This window comes from Alexandromys fortis, unplaced genomic scaffold (assembly GCF_014885135.2).
Source record: "Alexandromys fortis isolate MF-2015 unplaced genomic scaffold, M_Fortis_MF-2015_v1.1 scaffold_127, whole genome shotgun sequence".
NCBI classification, from domain to species: Eukaryota; Metazoa; Chordata; class Mammalia; order Rodentia; family Cricetidae; genus Alexandromys; species Alexandromys fortis.
In genome coordinates this window covers 4246466-4262859 of record NW_026068006.1, presented here as the reverse complement: position 1 = coordinate 4262859, position 16394 = coordinate 4246466, and the positions used below count along the sequence as shown (strand labels likewise).

General features: G+C 40.6%; 1 protein-coding gene across 14 annotated transcripts in view; it reads left to right on the top strand.

Moving 5' to 3' along the window:
- Window positions 1-15793, top strand: part of Il15 (interleukin 15) — a 79988-nt gene extending 64195 nt beyond the window's left edge. For 9 of the 14 annotated variants that reach the window (XM_050161549.1, XM_050161550.1, XM_050161546.1 and 6 more), the window contains 6 exons: window positions 1934-2029; window positions 3119-3216; window positions 4169-4253; window positions 10419-10463; window positions 12815-12952; window positions 15413-15793. In XM_050161549.1, coding sequence (XP_050017506.1) covers window positions 2018-2029; window positions 3119-3216; window positions 4169-4253; window positions 10419-10463; window positions 12815-12952; window positions 15413-15523 — 489 coding nt within the window. In that variant the 5' untranslated portion in view covers window positions 1934-2017 and the 3' untranslated portion in view covers window positions 15524-15793. The remainder of the gene's footprint in view (window positions 1-1933; window positions 2030-3118; window positions 3217-4168; window positions 4254-10418; window positions 10464-12814; window positions 12953-15412) is intronic. The other 5 variants (XM_050161552.1, XM_050161547.1, XM_050161548.1 and 2 more) reach the window with 2 other exon arrangements.
- The last annotated feature ends 601 nt before the right edge of the window (window positions 15794-16394 follow it).

Sequence of the window (16394 nt, the reverse complement as noted above, 5' to 3'; positions counted from 1 at the left end):
TACTTGTCGTGCACAGTTTCAAATCGAGCTCTCTGTTCCAGGTTGTCTGTCACTTGCAGGTTACCATGCCTGGATCAAACAGACAGAATAGAATAAGCTCCTGTCACTGGGGAATGGGAAAGGTGCGGTCCTTAGCAAAAAGACTACAGGCAGAACACTTTCCCAGAAAAAGAACAGCAGGAGATGTGAGGAAAAGTTAATCAAGCACTACCGAAGTATAAGTCAGAAAGTAAAGACAAGGGTTGATTGAGGGTGACTGGGAAGACCTAGTAAAGACAAGTGATGGAGGAAGGTCATTGGTTAACTAATAAAGAAACTGCTTGGCCTGATAGGTTAGAACATAGGTGGGTGGAGTAAACAGAACACAATGCTGGGAGGAAGAGGAAGTGAGCAGAGATGCCAAGCCTCTCCACTCCAGGGTAGATGTGATGAAGCTCTGACCCAAGATGGACAGAGGCTAGAATCTCCCTGGTAAGGCACCACCTTGTGGTGCCACACACATTAATAGAAATGGGCCAAGCAGTGTTTATATGAATATAGTTTTTGTGTTGTTATTTTGGGACATAAGCTAGCCAGGCAGCCGGGAGCCAGGCGGCAGGAAGGCAGCCTGCAGCTCCTTCAACAGACAAGGGTTGACAGAGGCTGACTGGGAAGACCTAGATGCCTCTGGAGTCTTCCCTGCTTAAGCTTTCCATGTGGGTCAGGTGACTTAGGTTTTGAGTGCAAACATCAACCATAGGTGTAAACAAGTCTCGGCTGTTCTGGTCCTTGCACATACAAGCTTAATATATGAACTACAGTTGGAAGGGAAGGCTAATGCCAGAGCCACGTGGAACACTGGGTCAAGACTGCACAGAAACATGGCATTGCCCACACACCTCTATATCTTGTTTTATGTCCCAATAAATATTAGTTTTTTTTCCTTTTAAGAATGATACATTATCATTATACAGGATGACAAGATGGCTGGGTAGGTGACGCTACTTGCTGTCAAGCCTGATGACCTAAGTTTGATCGCAGAAACCCAAGTGGTAGAAAGAGACAGGGAACCCTACAATTTGTTCCCTGACTTCCAAACATGCACTATGGCATGTGCATAGTGCATGCATAGACACACACACAGATGCACACACACACAGAGACACATACACAGAAACACACAGATATACTTGTAGACACACAGACATACGCACACAGATATGCACAGACACACATAGGTATACACACAATGTAAAAGTAAGGCTAATAATCTGTGCATAATTTACAGCAGATATTTATACATTAGGAAGCATCTTAAAGTATAAAAATCAAGATAATTAATTGTGATAAATTATATTATTTTAACCAAAGATATTAACATTTTTATCGGCAAGTTCAATTAATATGTATCAATTTTAAGTCTAGGAAGACTGTCTACATTTGGTGTATTTTGAGTTTGAATATTTTAATGAAATGGAGTTCAGTGGGCATGTTTTACCATCACTTTGATTTAGTAAATAAACATAATTTTGTTATTTAGGAAATGTGTAGATGTTCCAATTAACTATTTTGAAGAGCAGATCTAAGATCTATTTGAAGCCTGCAGATGTAGCTGTTACTGTAAATTAGATCATCACCTGGTGGCTATTTGAGTCTATGTATTTGGATGTCTCTAACTCTAATTGCTATGGCCCTGAAGTCTGTTAGATCTGGGACACATCTAGGAAGACAGGGTTTTGGTCTTTGGATTCAACAAACCTGGTCTCTAGATTGGGCAGTCATGAGGCCAGATCAGGTTTCCCAAATGCTCTCAGGACTGTTTGATGTGATATGTGTGTTAAGGAGCATCTCCTTCGGGAAGTAGATGCTCCATAAACACCAGGTTTTTCCCTCTTTGTCCGCTAGTTGACCGCGTGTGTTTTGATTGTCATCCTTTACCCTGGTTGTGTTCCAGAAGGCGTTCTGCATGGATGGCAGCTGGAAGCCCATCGCCATAGCCAGCTCTTCACCACTTAAGCAATTACCTGGGCATTAAGTAATGAAAATTTTGGTAAGGAAAAAGCAGACAAAAATAGCATATTTCTTAAAAGGTCACCCTCATCTCAACTGGGTTTTATAATAAATGGTATGATTATTCTCTAAACGACTCTGGCTTGGACAGACATCTGTTTTCCCATGGTTTGTCTTTATTTTAAAGATAAGTAATGTGCGTTTTTGAACAAGACTAACAGTCGGCCCGTTCTCTCCATGTCATTGATAATGTATTATTTTACTTGGCTCAGCCTCTCTTGTTCTCCAAGTGTCTATTTACCACAGAAGTTATGCCTTTGAGGGCAAGGTCTGGTGTTATGCATCTTTTCAGCAGAGACTAAATAGAACACAGTCTTCTGGTGGCTGAGCTATTGGCTGACATTATTCTCTGTAACTATAAAAAGCTTTGAAAATACTAAGGAGTCAGGTCAAAGAATCAATTCTGGGTTTGTCTCAGACAAACAAGTTTCTAATTACCCAGGAAAAGCTTTTATGTCATGGCTGTTTTAATGGGAAAGGATAAGCTTCTTGAGGGTCTCATCACTCCGTAGCCCTGGGTAGCCTGGAATTCACAATATAGACCAGGTTCGACCTCACAGGATTTCATGTCCTCTCTCTCTAGTTCCAGGGTCGATGGCATGCACTATCTGGCCCAAATACCTTTACTGGTTTCATTTCTATCCAGTTTTTCTCCATGTGATAATAATATGCTTTGATTTCCACATACTTGCATGAACTTAATGTACAATTAGTTGCTTGCTATTGGTTCGCATTCTTAATCTGGACTGCATGTACTGTGTGGTCTGTTAAAAGGAGAGACAGTGAGAGGAATTCCGTGATGACAGAATTGCTGACTGGTCCTAAGGATGTGTGTGTCAATTGCTGAGAATGTCATTTTATCATTGACCTTCAGCTGGAGAAATATCTGCTGGAGAGTCTGGAGATTAGAGTAAAGCAGAAGATTCACTGAACTTTCACTGTTTCTGTTAAAGATTATTGATTGTGAAAAGGCAGCGCTACAATTTTGCACCTAAAATACGACAAAATGCAGTCTTACATGTTTGTACTAGAGATATTTCACCATATCATCTGCAATTATGTTTTCCAGAAACCATATATGAGGAATACATCCATCTCGTGCTACTTGTGTTTCCTGCTAAACAGTCATTTCCTAACTGAGGCTGGCATTCATGTCTTCATTTTGGGGTAATTTCCTCTTTAATTATAACTGTTACTATGTCAACAGCATGATTATTTGTCCTTGAATTTCTTCCTGTTGGAAAGTCACTGTGTTCGGTTTCCTAGTGTAGAGGTCTTCACCATTCAGGGCTGGACATGCCAGTGACTATGGAGATGCTTAGGGAACTTAACTAACCAAGGATTTCTGCACCTTGGCAGTATTCCATGTGTATATTCTATTCCCCAAAGCAACCAAGCTTATTGCTATAAATATCCCATTTACTGATATCATGCATGTGAATTGTTCCCCTAAAACAGACTCTCATTGGCATACATTGTTCATGACCCTTCTGAGAACAACTGTTTCCTGAGGCTTTATGAATCACTTCACCATCACTTCATCAATGTGTCTTTTATTCTGGATGTTAAATTTCAGTTTTAACCAAAGAGAATAAATTTGTGATCATCCATCTTATTATTAAGTCTTCAGTGACTCTGTACTAGTCCTAGAATCAGAATAGTGTGAGCACAGTGAAAGAGGCATGGTTACCATGCTGTAAGGGACATTTCCCCTCACAATTGTCACAGGGAAAAGATCAGTGCTTAAGGTTTTACACTTACTAGCTCCCAAACTCTCATGGAACTTGTACTTCAAGAACATTTATTGAGCATGCCGCACATCCGATGCTCTTCCTGTTTCACTGTGACCAACTGCGTGCGGTTACTTACAAACGATCTAATTAGCCTTCCTCTAATCCTCAAGGTTGGACAGTCCTCCTCGAATTAGCTCAGAGTACCAAAGGTGTTCTGTATGTTTGATGTTTCTATTCACCCACTGAGCGGTTGAGTGCAGAGACAGAAAAAGCCCGGGCTTTTCCCCCTAGTGGGAATATAAATGAACTTGGCCATGCTCTTGCTTAGATCCTCAGTCAGACAACAGCATCCTCTCTCAAACGCCTGTCTTTGTGCTCTCTTCCAGCTGTGTCAGTGTAGGTCTCCCTAAAACAGAGGCCAACTGGAGGGATGTACTGAGTGATCTAGAATATATTGAGTCTCTTATTAAAGTGAGTATTCATTTTCCTTTTCTTTTTGTTTAAAGTTCATATTTGATATCTCTTATTTGTAAAGTGATTTTTATTCTGAGAATTCCATACATGAATAGAGTAAAATATGATCATTTCTACTCCCCATTTCGCTCCTCTTAAGTTCCTCTCTTCTATCTTTCCACTGTGTCCATGCCCTACGCTGTATATTTTTTTCTTGATTTTTCATGACCCACTAAGTCCAATTAGTGTTGCCGTATGTACATGGCTACGTGGCCATCCACAGGAACATAGGAAAATAAGGGTGAAAATGCCATCAAAAGAGAATAATTCTCCCTCCCCCAGCAGCTACTAAGTACCAGCAGGTACCATGGGAGCAGAACCAGGAGAGCACTTCCCCATCTCCGTGGTCATCTTGGCAGACTAGATCTTGTACAGGGAGCAATGCACTCTGAGTTCATGCACGTGGCAGCCACATCACATCCAGAAGACAGTGTTTCACTGTACTCTTCCTCACCCTCTGGCTTTCAGATTTCTCTGCCTCCTTTTCATCAGCATCACTCTGAGCTTTGGCAGGACAGGCTGCCAAGGTATGGCTGATAAAGTTATCTCATTTAGTGCAGAGTAATCGATTTCTTCTTGGTAGCACTTTGACTAATTATGCCTCAGCACTGGTTGCTTCCCACTGGAAAAAAAAAAAGAAGTCTCTGTGGTCAAGACTGGTAGGATACCAGGCCTGTGAATACAACCATAGATATATAGAAGGTAATTGGATAGTATGGCCATTAAGAAAATATCAGTAGCAGGTTCTACCCTAAGGTGTATGACCTACCAGCCATGGGCTTTTGATCAAGATTTTAGTTCTAGGCATGAGGTTTCTTAAAATCTGTTAGTTATCCAAAATAGTCTTGCCACCGCCATATCTTGTATGGCTGCTTGCTATTGTGATATGTAGGAGTCAGTGCGGGAAAGATAGTTGATGTCATTTTCCCCCAGAAGAACATATGATGGCTATAAGGTATGTGTCTCTTATGTTTTGCTATAAGCTCCCATGAAATAATACCATTTGAAATAATGATACTTGTAAGAAACACATGAACTTTGCAAAACCTCCTAAAGCATTTCTTTCAAGTTTGAATTATTGTGAAAACTTATACCTTTATTAAGTTAAGAGCCTGTGGCTAGACAGGCCCTAGACTCTGGTGAAGAACTTGTTACTTTCATTCTGCTAAATGTATAGCATGAAAATGACTCCTAATGACTTATCATTAAACCCATAGAGTAGCGCATTCCCCAACCCTCATTGGAGAAGCTTCTTTTGTGGTAAATGGTGATTACTACAGAGATCCACAACTGGTCAAGGAATAGAGAGTGAGAGACAACAGAATGCTCAGCCCTAAACACAACATCTATATGATGCATTCTCTTCCCTGTGGGATTCTTTGAAGAAGAGTTATTGGAAAAATTGTAGGAGTCCGAGGCAGAAAAATGACTATGAGGAAACAATGTTTTTCAACACAACAGAGCAGCTATCCATATGTACTGATAGCAGTTATGATAGCATCCTCGAGATTCACACAATCTCAAGCCAAATAAAATTCTAGCCGTTATGATAGCATCCTCAAGACCCACATAATCTCAAGCCAAATAAAATCCCAGCCAGAAGGGCAGAGGTTGGCATGAAGTTCACTCCACTCCAAGGAAATACTAGCAATTAGTAGTCTCTGAGAGCGGGAGAACGGGTTTTCTTTAGGGGTAGGCCCTGGAGAGTCATCCAGCTCCAGTGCAGGGTCTCACACCTAGCAACAGTATATGGGCGGCACTTCATGGGTAAAGGAAAAAGGAAAGAAAAGACAAAGACACAAAGCTGGGTGGAGAGGAAAGGGGTGTGGACATGGAGGGAGTTAAAAGAAGAGTAAATTTCAAAAAAAGTGTACAAAATTTTCAAGGAATTAGTCAATGCAATTTCTAAGTAATATAACTAAGGAGCTCCATTCCTCATAAATCAGAAATGCTCCCTCCTTATCTGGAAAGCAGATTCCATGAAGGGGATCCAACATGACATTAGCTCTGGAATCAGATACCATTTCTGGGCATTGTAGATTTTCTTCTCCTGCCTAGAGACAACAAGTGTCCTAGGAGCAGGCTCTACTGAAGCTATTCAGGAAAGTCAGGAATATCATTCTAACTGACAGTACTGGAGGTATGTGTTGTCCCCATAGGCCAGTGTTTTTCAACAGATGCCAGGGAACCTGGTCTGAAGAAGTGAGGAATACAATGGAAGGTCTGTAGAGGTCCTGAACACTAAGATGCTGTTAGGATCATAGCTTACAGTAGCAGTTCAGACTACAGGCAAAACATCTCAATAGGTGACTGACTGCATATTCAAACAGAGTACTTAAGTAGGACAAGAATCTCCCAGTATAATAGCTATCATATCCAGCTACAAGGAAAACTCATTAATCATACCAACAGGGAAGCCACAATCAAGACCATTATTAGTCTTAAATTAGTATCCAGTAAAGCCAATATGATGAGAAATATAACTGCTAATTCCAAGAGCAACATCAATGACAAAAGAAAATTCATGAAGAAGAAACAATGATTCTTAATATATATGCACTGAGCAACAGAGTCTCAAAATTCGTGACACAAAAATTTAACAGCTCAAAGGAAAAACATACAAATTTATGTAGATTTCACTGTCTCCAGCCCCAAAACTCACTAACTATTAAGCAAAAGATAGAAACCATGAGAAAACAAACTAATAGGATTTACTTTATGCATTCTACTCAATGGCATCAGAACAAACTTTCAGTAATTCCCATAGAATGGTTACCAAACTAAATAAATACATTCTCAGCCACAAAGTCAGGTTCATGAAACTCACCAAAACTGATCATGCAGAAAGTATGTTTAAAACACAATAGAACCAAAATGTAGATGAAAAAAAAGAAAAAAAACACATTAGTGAAGTTCCCCAAATTTACAAGTTACATAATATATTTCTAAATAGCACAGGGGTTGAAGACTGATTCTCAAATATAGGAAAAAAATGCATAAAACTGAGTAAAATGAAGTCCAGTCTGTTAAGATGTGAGCTGCTAAAGATGAGGAAACTTAAAAATTTGATCATTGTGCTAGAAATGAGGGAAAGTGCTAAGATCAAAGCAGCAGCAGCCTAAGTTACATCTCCCCAAGTTAGAGGAGGCACAAAATAAATTCAACACTAATAAAGGGAGGAAGAGAGTTGATCTCAGAGAAGACATTAATGAAACTGAGAGCAGGAAAGTGATGGGCAAATCTGTGAAGCACAGGGGTATTAACATGAAAAGAATCAGTCCAATTAATGAGCATCTAATAATAAGAGAGAGGAAACACAGCGCCAGTACCAGGGGTGACTGGTGGCTCTTGGCACAGAATCTGTGGTCATCAACTTCATTATCATTTCCCTTGTTATCTTGTTGTAACTTCAGATTATGTACCAATGACCTACAGAAAATTGGCTGGTTCTTCAAACACAAACACCCCAAATATAGCAATAATGAAATCGATGGTTCTAGTAACCATCTATTTAATGATGTTCCTAGTCTCTTCCAGGGCCTGGGAGGAAGGAAGCCCCTCTCACTCAGCTTGGGAGACTGATCTTACCCCGATGTATAATATGATACCAAGACAAGGGACTCTCATACCCTTAGTATAAAATTCCTCAATTAAAATATTACCATTCAGATCTTTCAGTGTATAATATAAAAAAGAATATCATCAATATAAGGGATTTACTCTAAGTATGCAAATATTTTCATATTTGAAGATCAATCAATCCAAACTGACACATCAGGAGCCTAAAAAGAAAATCATATCAGTTGATTTAGAAAAGACGTGATTAATACAGCACCTCTTGTACAGAATGGATTTCCATTCCTTAATTACTGTCTACAACCTTTGATGTGACTGTGTTTTCATACAGGATCTTTAAAGAGCCATTTAAGTTAAAATAAGGTCATTAGGATGATGTGAATCCAATCTGGCCAATGTCCTTAGGAAGATGGAAAACCATGCAATTACCCACAGGAGGAAGATACCCTGAGGAGATCGAGAGAAGACAAGATGAGCGTTGATGAGGCTACAGAAGAAGACTTGGGAGACCATTGCTGGCCCATCCTTCTGAGACTGATTGCCTGCAGAATTTGAGAAAATTACACACCTTTATTTAAGCTCTCCAACTCATATGAAATTCTAAGTTTCAGTGAACTGCTGTAGAACTAGTTCAAGACAAACTATCTCAACAGAGGAGACACGGAGGGCATCTTCTTCAACTTTATGTAAAATATGTACTCAGATACCTCAGACTACTCGTTGCTAGTCAGTGAAAGACCGCTTTTTCCCAGGACTCAAAACAAATCTCTCACCACTGTATTCACCATGGGCTTCATTTTGGTGCACCTGTAGAGTCAAGTCTTATCCAGTGACAAAGAAGTAGGCTGCCAACCCAAAGAAGCAAACACCCCGAGAGTACACCATCCAGTGAATGCACTGTATTTAAGAAGGCCAGTAAAGAGGCTTCCTGCTGTGGGATTCTAGCTGCTTGTCCTTGTGACAAGATTACAGAACAAATACAAAGATGCCTGGGCCACAGGGTTTAGAAAGGAGAGAAGGTCCGGGTGGTTGGGGCACATGCCTTTAATCCCAGCACTCAGGAGGCAGAGGCAGGTGGATCTTTGTGGCTCGAGACCAGCCTGGTCTATAGAGCGAGTTCCAGGACAGGATCCAAAGCTACACAGAGAAACCTTGTCTCAAAAAAATAAATAAATAAATAAATAAATAAATAAATAAGGAGAGAAGGATGAGCAGGCAGAGTATGGGTTCTCTGTAACACAATACAACTCCAATGTATGGTATCAGAATGGTGGATACCTGCTACTTATCATCAAAGTCCATTATATATGTATCCTGTAATTTTTCTCTATCTCAGTGGTAGTGATCAGCATATCACTACTATAACAAAATACACCAAGATAATTAATTTTAAAACATAAAGGGTTTATTTGGACTGATGGCTTTAAACCAATGATTTGGAGCTCTCTGGTGGGGCTGACAGCTTCTAGTGGCAAATCAAACTGCTTACATTTTGTCTAGAAAGTGAAATGAAGGAAAAATAAAGTGGTGAAAGTCCTAACGAGCCCTTTAAAGTCACATTCCAGGGCCCTGTGGTCCTCTCCTAGATCCTTTGGCCAGAAGTTTCACAAGTTCCACCATGTAACCAAGAGGTTCAGGGGATTAAACACCCAGAGTGTAGCTATGTATAAATATTCACTCATCAAGCATAACAAATGTACCAAATATCTAAAGAATATTACCAATAGATGGAACTGGAATCAATAAATGTTGGGAGAAGTCACTTGTTTGTCCCAGCCGTCTGGCTAGCTTGGACCTGAAATAATCACACAGAAACTGTATTAATTGAAACACTGCTTGACCCATTAGCTCTAACTTCTTATTCACTAACTCTTGACTATTAATTTAACCCATCTCCATTAATTTGTGTATCACCACGAGGTCGTGGCCTACCAGCAAAATTTCAGCACGTCTATCTCCAGTGGCAGATGCATAGTGTCTCTCTGACTCTGCCTTCTTCCTTCCAGCATTTGGTTTAGTTTTCCCCACCTAGCTCTGTTCCCCTATAGCTCTACTATAGACCCAAAGCAGTTCCTTTATTCATTAACCAATAAAAGCAACACATAGACAGAAGGGCCTCCTACATCAGATAAAGGAGCAGAAGAGAGCTCAAGACATTCTGCTGTTTTTTTCCTATAACACAGTTTCCCAAAGCATTATTTTTTAAAAAGTCGGTTTTATAAGGTTGCATTCTTTATGGTTCTAATTCTTTTGCATTCTAGAAATGATAAAAGTATATATAGAATTGCACGGGGGGGGGGGGAAAATCTGGTGAAGGGATAAATGTTATATAAATATGAATTCCTTGTTGGAAAATTGTGTTGTGGCCAAGCAAGGACCAGCAGGGTAATACAGAGAAGGGGTCAGAGTGCCTTATTCTACGTTCTCTTGCAACTGCTAGAATTTAAAAGTATTGCAAAATACAAAATTAACTTAAGGGCCTAAATTTATTGTTTACGGGAAGTTGTTGTCTTACTTAATCTTTCATATTACCCCTTTCTCTTTCAGTCTGTCCATATCGATGCCACTTTATACACAGACAGTGACCTCCATGTGAGTATGGTTTTCAGAATTGCTGTATTCCAGTTATCCCATAAAGTCACTGAAATAGTTACAATTCTAAAATCTAACTCACAATGGGTTCTCAGAGTGTTTGACCCATGACATTTCTAAGGGATCATTGAATTTGGGACAAAGAGCTACATAAATGCTACTTTTGTAATGGTGCCAAATCAAAATGAAAAAAAAAAAAAAACCTTTCCATCAATGTCAAACAAAATCTTCTGTTTGTTTCTGTGATGCAGTTAGGTAAGCATAGGATTAGATGCTAGAATTACGCTAAATAATTCAATCTAAATGTCTCCACGGTACCATTATTCCTAGAGCTGTAGTATGTTACCAAGTTGAATAACGTCTACTGCAGCTTGCTTGAGGGTATCCATGTTGTGTGCTTTGTATGAATCTCTACACTTGTAAGAAGTCCTTTCCTTATTTTCTGTGTGATAAAAACGTAATTGAAATAATGTACTAGAACTTATAAATGACAATTAGCTTTATTAGAATGATGGTTGTTGGCGGTTTGTCATGTGGTTCCTTCTTTCACTCTAGACTGTCCCTAAAGCCAAGGGATAGATCTGAATGCCACTGCTTGGAATATGTGAAGGTGAATTTATTTCAAAATGTTAACAAGTCACAATTTAAAGTAGCCTCATAAGAATATCAATGAGTTTTGCCTGAGGGTATGTCTATGGGCTGTTTTTCTTAATCTGGTTGACTGTTGTAAGAAGATCCACTCCTAATGTAGTTAGTACCACTTCACTGCTGTAGGAAATCCTACAGCCAGTAGCCTTTGAGTTACCCACCCATTTGGGCGTGGCCTCTTACAGGCTGCTGGCTGTCGGATTTCCTACAGCGTGTCACCTGCTGGACACTGGACTGAGGGCAGAGAAGACCAGATGGGCACATCAGCAGCATCTCTGCCGCTCAGAACTGACCACTTAAGCTCCTCATGCCTTGGCCTTCCTGCTGACAGACCATAACTTGGATTTGTGAGCAGGAAAGACATCCTTTCAACCTGAAGTTTTTCTTTATCAAAGTATTTTATCATAGTGACAGAGACAGAAGTGAAACTGAAACCCAAATCAAACTGCCTACTGTGTGTTCAAAACTAAACTGTCTGCTATGTGTTCAAAATTGTCAAGTGCAACTTCTCGGAGGTGGAAGGTTTGTGTACCCTGCTCTTGGTGTGTTGAGGAGAAGGTGGAGTCTGGAACTCAAACAATTAGATATTTACCAGACAAATGGGTGACCCCCTCTTCTGATTTTAAAGTGTATTTTTCTGGTTTTCTCTGCTTTTTTTCTTTTTCTTTTTTTTCCCTGATCATATAGCCCTCAATGGACTATTCTAGCTATACTTTAGATTCAGGCACATCCTAGTATAGATCACTGTTGAATCCCATTAAGTGTTTTCCTTTCTTTAGTTTTATTTATTTATTTATTTATTTATTTATTTATTTATTTATTCATTCATTCATTCATTCATTTCATTTAGGGTTTGTAAAGTAACTGTTACAGGAAATATATTTTCTTGTTGCTCACAGTCCCTTTCTGGATTGGCCAGCCCACGAGTGGGTACTGCCTTTGCTTTGGTTTTATTTTTATCCCCCTTGAGTTTCTTGGAATTCGTTCTGCAGGGAACTGTCGGGAGAGATGACTGGCAGTTATCTCTCCTTCAAATGTGAGCACACAGTCTGACCCTCAATGTTTCCACAGATGCCCTGTCACTCCTAGACTGCTGTGTCACCCCCAGAGAGCAAGAGGCATGCCCAGTGAGGAATGGTGGCCTTTGACGCCTGTTTTCTTCTGTACAATAGTGCCACCCTTCTGTATTGTTGTTGGTTTTAGTTTTGATTTTAAAATCAAGTGGAAGAAAAGTAGCTTCCTACATAAACAAAATCCTTTAGTAGTACATAGACAGAAGACAACCGGGGAAGCAAGTCTTTATTTGGCTTACAGTTCCAAGTTATCATTTGTAATTATGGGAAATCAGGTCAGGAACTGAAAGCATCCAATTAACAGACAAGAACAGAGGCAGGAGAACTTGCTTGCTTGCTTGCTGTTAGCTAACTCTCTTCACTGTAGCAACACTCAGGACCTCCTGCATAGGGAATGGTTTCGCCTACAGTCATTTGGGTCTGTAACCTGTAGATAATTCCTCATTAAGACAGTCTTCTAGGTTGTGTCGGGTTGACAGTTAAAACTAAGTAGTATGGTGATTATGTTTCTTTGTAAGATAACGAGATGAGATTGATTTTTTTAAAGTTTTATGAATGTCAAAATCAAAAATGGGAAAATTATTTTGCTTGTTTGTTTCAAACTGGCTCTTTGCAATTCTTATTTTTTAGCCCAGTTGCAAAGTTACTGCAATGAATTGCTTTCTGCTGGAGTTACGGGTTATTTTACACGAGTACAGTAATGTGGACCTTAACGGAACAATAGAGAACGTGATGTTACTAGCAAACAGCTCTCTGTCTTCTAACAAGGTGAGCTATCCACCCGCCATAGTGAGCTGCATCTGATGGTTTGGGATCATTTGGAATAAGGCATTCATACGTAAGCGGATTCTCCTATGGGGACCACAGGAAAGAATCTGATTCCAGCGCAGTGGCCTTCAGAAGTGGAGTCAGAGCTGCCATGCACAGAATCCCAAGTTCGTTGATTCTGTTGGTAAGCAGGCATGTTTGAGTAGTTGCAGCCAGTGTGCTTTAGAGCGAGAGTCGTGCTGGAAAGGCAGGCAGGTGCGTGGGTGCAGTGGGGAGACGTCAGTGCAGTCAAGTGTTTAACATCAGAAATGGTAGCTCACATTTACTGGGTTAGTTCTTAGCGTCACTACTCTGTAGTCTTTAGATTGATAAGGCACGAAATCCTCAGGGTCAGTCTTTGAGAGTAATCTCACATTTATTTTTCATATGTAGCTGTCTTTTACGTCTGTTTGAATGTGGATGCGCTCAGAACACCCCGTACCAACTACAGGTCCCAACTTGTGCAGCTAATGGCATAAGAGCTGTGGCTCTGCTCCAGCTTCTGGCTTCTCACCTTCTAAAGTAGTAAATAATGAAAACTCATAATAATCAAAAGTGTTCATGAGTCAAGTGTTCTTTGGAGCATCCTGGACAGCATGAGCAGGGAAGGCCATGAGAAGCAAATACTACTCACTCCCGTGGTCGGCTGAGGGGTGCGCTGCACAAATGTCCTCAAGTGCATGGAATTAATCGTGGCTTGAATGGCACAACCATAGGGTGAAACAAGGTGAAACCAAGAAACTGTCATCAGAGCATGCGCAGAGAAATTATTTCATCTAGTAAGTACTTCAGCACACTGGGCTAAAGCCTGGAGTCCTGATTATGAAGGAAGGAGCCAAGTGAATTAGTCACTCAGCAAATGAGTGAACCAGCCAGTTGGTCATTTAAGTACAGTGTAGCAAGAGAGGAAGCATGTGTGTATAGGGGAACTAGGGTTCTGGTGTAGGGAAGGGCTAGCCAATAGGCTGGTATGTTACACAGAGCTTCAGGAATGAGTGCCGTTGGCCCTCAGGGAGCATCTTTAGGCAGATACAACTGGACACACAATGATATGGAGATGCTTTGCTTCTCCTCCCAAATGCTGGGCTGCCTTTAGTGTCTGCTCAGAGGTCACCTTCTCATTGATGTCAGCTATTCGCATGTGCCATGCTTTCTCCACGCCATCACCCTCTCTCCCTTCCCTACGCCTCCCACACTCTGAAAATCATGTAATTGTCTGTTAGTCAGCTTCAGAGCATATACGCTTTCTGGGTTTTTGGATGTTTGATTACGATTCTCAAAGCATACAGTTCTTACAGATGTTCATCTCTCGGGATACTTACCAAGTGACTCTCTTCGTGGTTAAACTACTCCTGTGATATGTTATTACCATTTATTAATGGTGGGAAAGTCAGAAGGTAACTAGGGCAGTCTGAGTGTTGAGCTTTAGGCTGCATGTTGGTACCACTCCCAAGGTGACAGCTTGGCATATGTCCTGGAAAAGTGAACAGGACTGCATGCTTGGGAGACCCTGTGCAGAATTTCAGCTTACAGTGTCTGTGAGGATCTTTGCTTCGCCTCCGACATGGTTCACAGGACCAAGTCCAGAGCAATAGAAGCCTATGACAATGTCTGGCATACAGTCTATGCCTGATGAATATTGGGGAATCTGATCCCTAAGAGCCTAATGGATATGAAACCTAATTTTGATTTTTGCTGGCACAGTCTTCACAATTCAGAAGATCTCTAAAAATATTTATTCATGATTGATACACTTGTAATGTTCTAGTTGTCCCCGAAGCTGTGTTAATGGCATTTGCCTAAGTGGTTCAGATTATCCAATAATATTCAGTTAGCTATTTGTACTAGGCCTTGTGCTTACTGATGGGAAACAAAAATATATGGTTATCCTTTCTAGGAATGGTTAGAGAACAGTAATATAAAAATACTAAAAGTCTGTGATTATATATATATATATATGTGTGTGTGTGTGTATACATATAGTCTATATATACACATTGTATATATGTACATATATATGGAGTATAAAGGCAAGTACTCTCTTGGTGTCTCAAGGTCAAGGTCATGGCATTCAAGGCCATTGAAAGATGAGCTAGGTAAGGACACGTCACAAAGGCCATGGAGCATTCAGGGAAGTATGGGCTTCAAGATAGAAACAAGTAATCCACTGATGGGCTTTAAGCAGGAAGAGCGCAGTCTAACACAAATGGCCTATTCACTTGCAGAGTTCTTAACCCAACGCTGGTAAAACCAACCTCTATCAAATCTCTTGATTCTTTCTCATAGCTGCTCTTAACTTCACATTAGTTTGACAATGTCTTCATGTCTGAAGACCCCCCACCATGTGTTTCAAAGAGTATAATAACCCCAACAAAGCAATGCGTTCTGCTTGCCAATCTAATTCTTCCTTCTTGATTGCAGAATATAACAGAATATGGCTGCAAGGAATGTGAAGAACTGGAGGAGAAAAGCTTCAAAGAGTTTTTGCAGAGTTTTAAAAGCATCGTCCAAATGTTCATCAACACTTCGTGATTGTCGCTGATGCTCTCCAGGGTTTCTGTTATTACCACGCTGCTGCCTGCTGTGCAGAGGCAGCGCCGCTCTGTGCCTATGAGATCCGCTGTGGAAACAAAGCTGCCGAAGCAGCGGCCGATGAACCACTCGGATCAGATGAACTCCGGGAGACCACCGGAGGAAAGGAACTCTTCTCAGGCGTCTTTTGCTCCTTTTTAATTTATTACTGCGCTTGTACATATTTGTAATATAACAGAAGATGTGGAATAAAGCTCTTTATATGCCCTATCGATTTAGTTTTAACTTTTACTTCACCTTTTATGATTAGTTTGTCTTTGGCTGCATGTGCCGATTGTGTGTGTGTATGGTTGTCTGTGTGCGTCAGGCAGTGCACACATGTGCAAGTGTGTGGCAGCTGGAGGTTGACCTCTGGTGCCTTGCTCATTTTCTACCTTGTTTTTGGTTTTGTTTTTTTGTTTTTAAGGCTGTGTCTCTTCCTTGACCTGGAGCTCAGTAGTTCAGTCAGACTAACTGGCCAGTGAACCCAGAGATCCTCCTGTTTTTATGCCCTCAAAAGTGGGGTTACAGGCAGCTGCCACATACCCAACATTTTACATGGGACCTGCTGATCTGAACCCGGATCGTCATGCTTGCGTGGCAAACGCTTGCCCCGTTGAGGCAACTCTCTACTCTCTATCTGTTGCAGAAAATTAAGGGTCATGTTTGTTTGTTTGAGGGTGATCGTCCTTCAAGGAAAGTGCACAAGGGGACACAGAACGCCGATGTTTACAGTAGTGTATCCCTTTTCCCAAAGAGTGCTATTTTATTCTCACAATTTTTAAAGCTCTACTTGTTGAATTTTTAAAAAGTGCTGATTTGTTGGATGCAG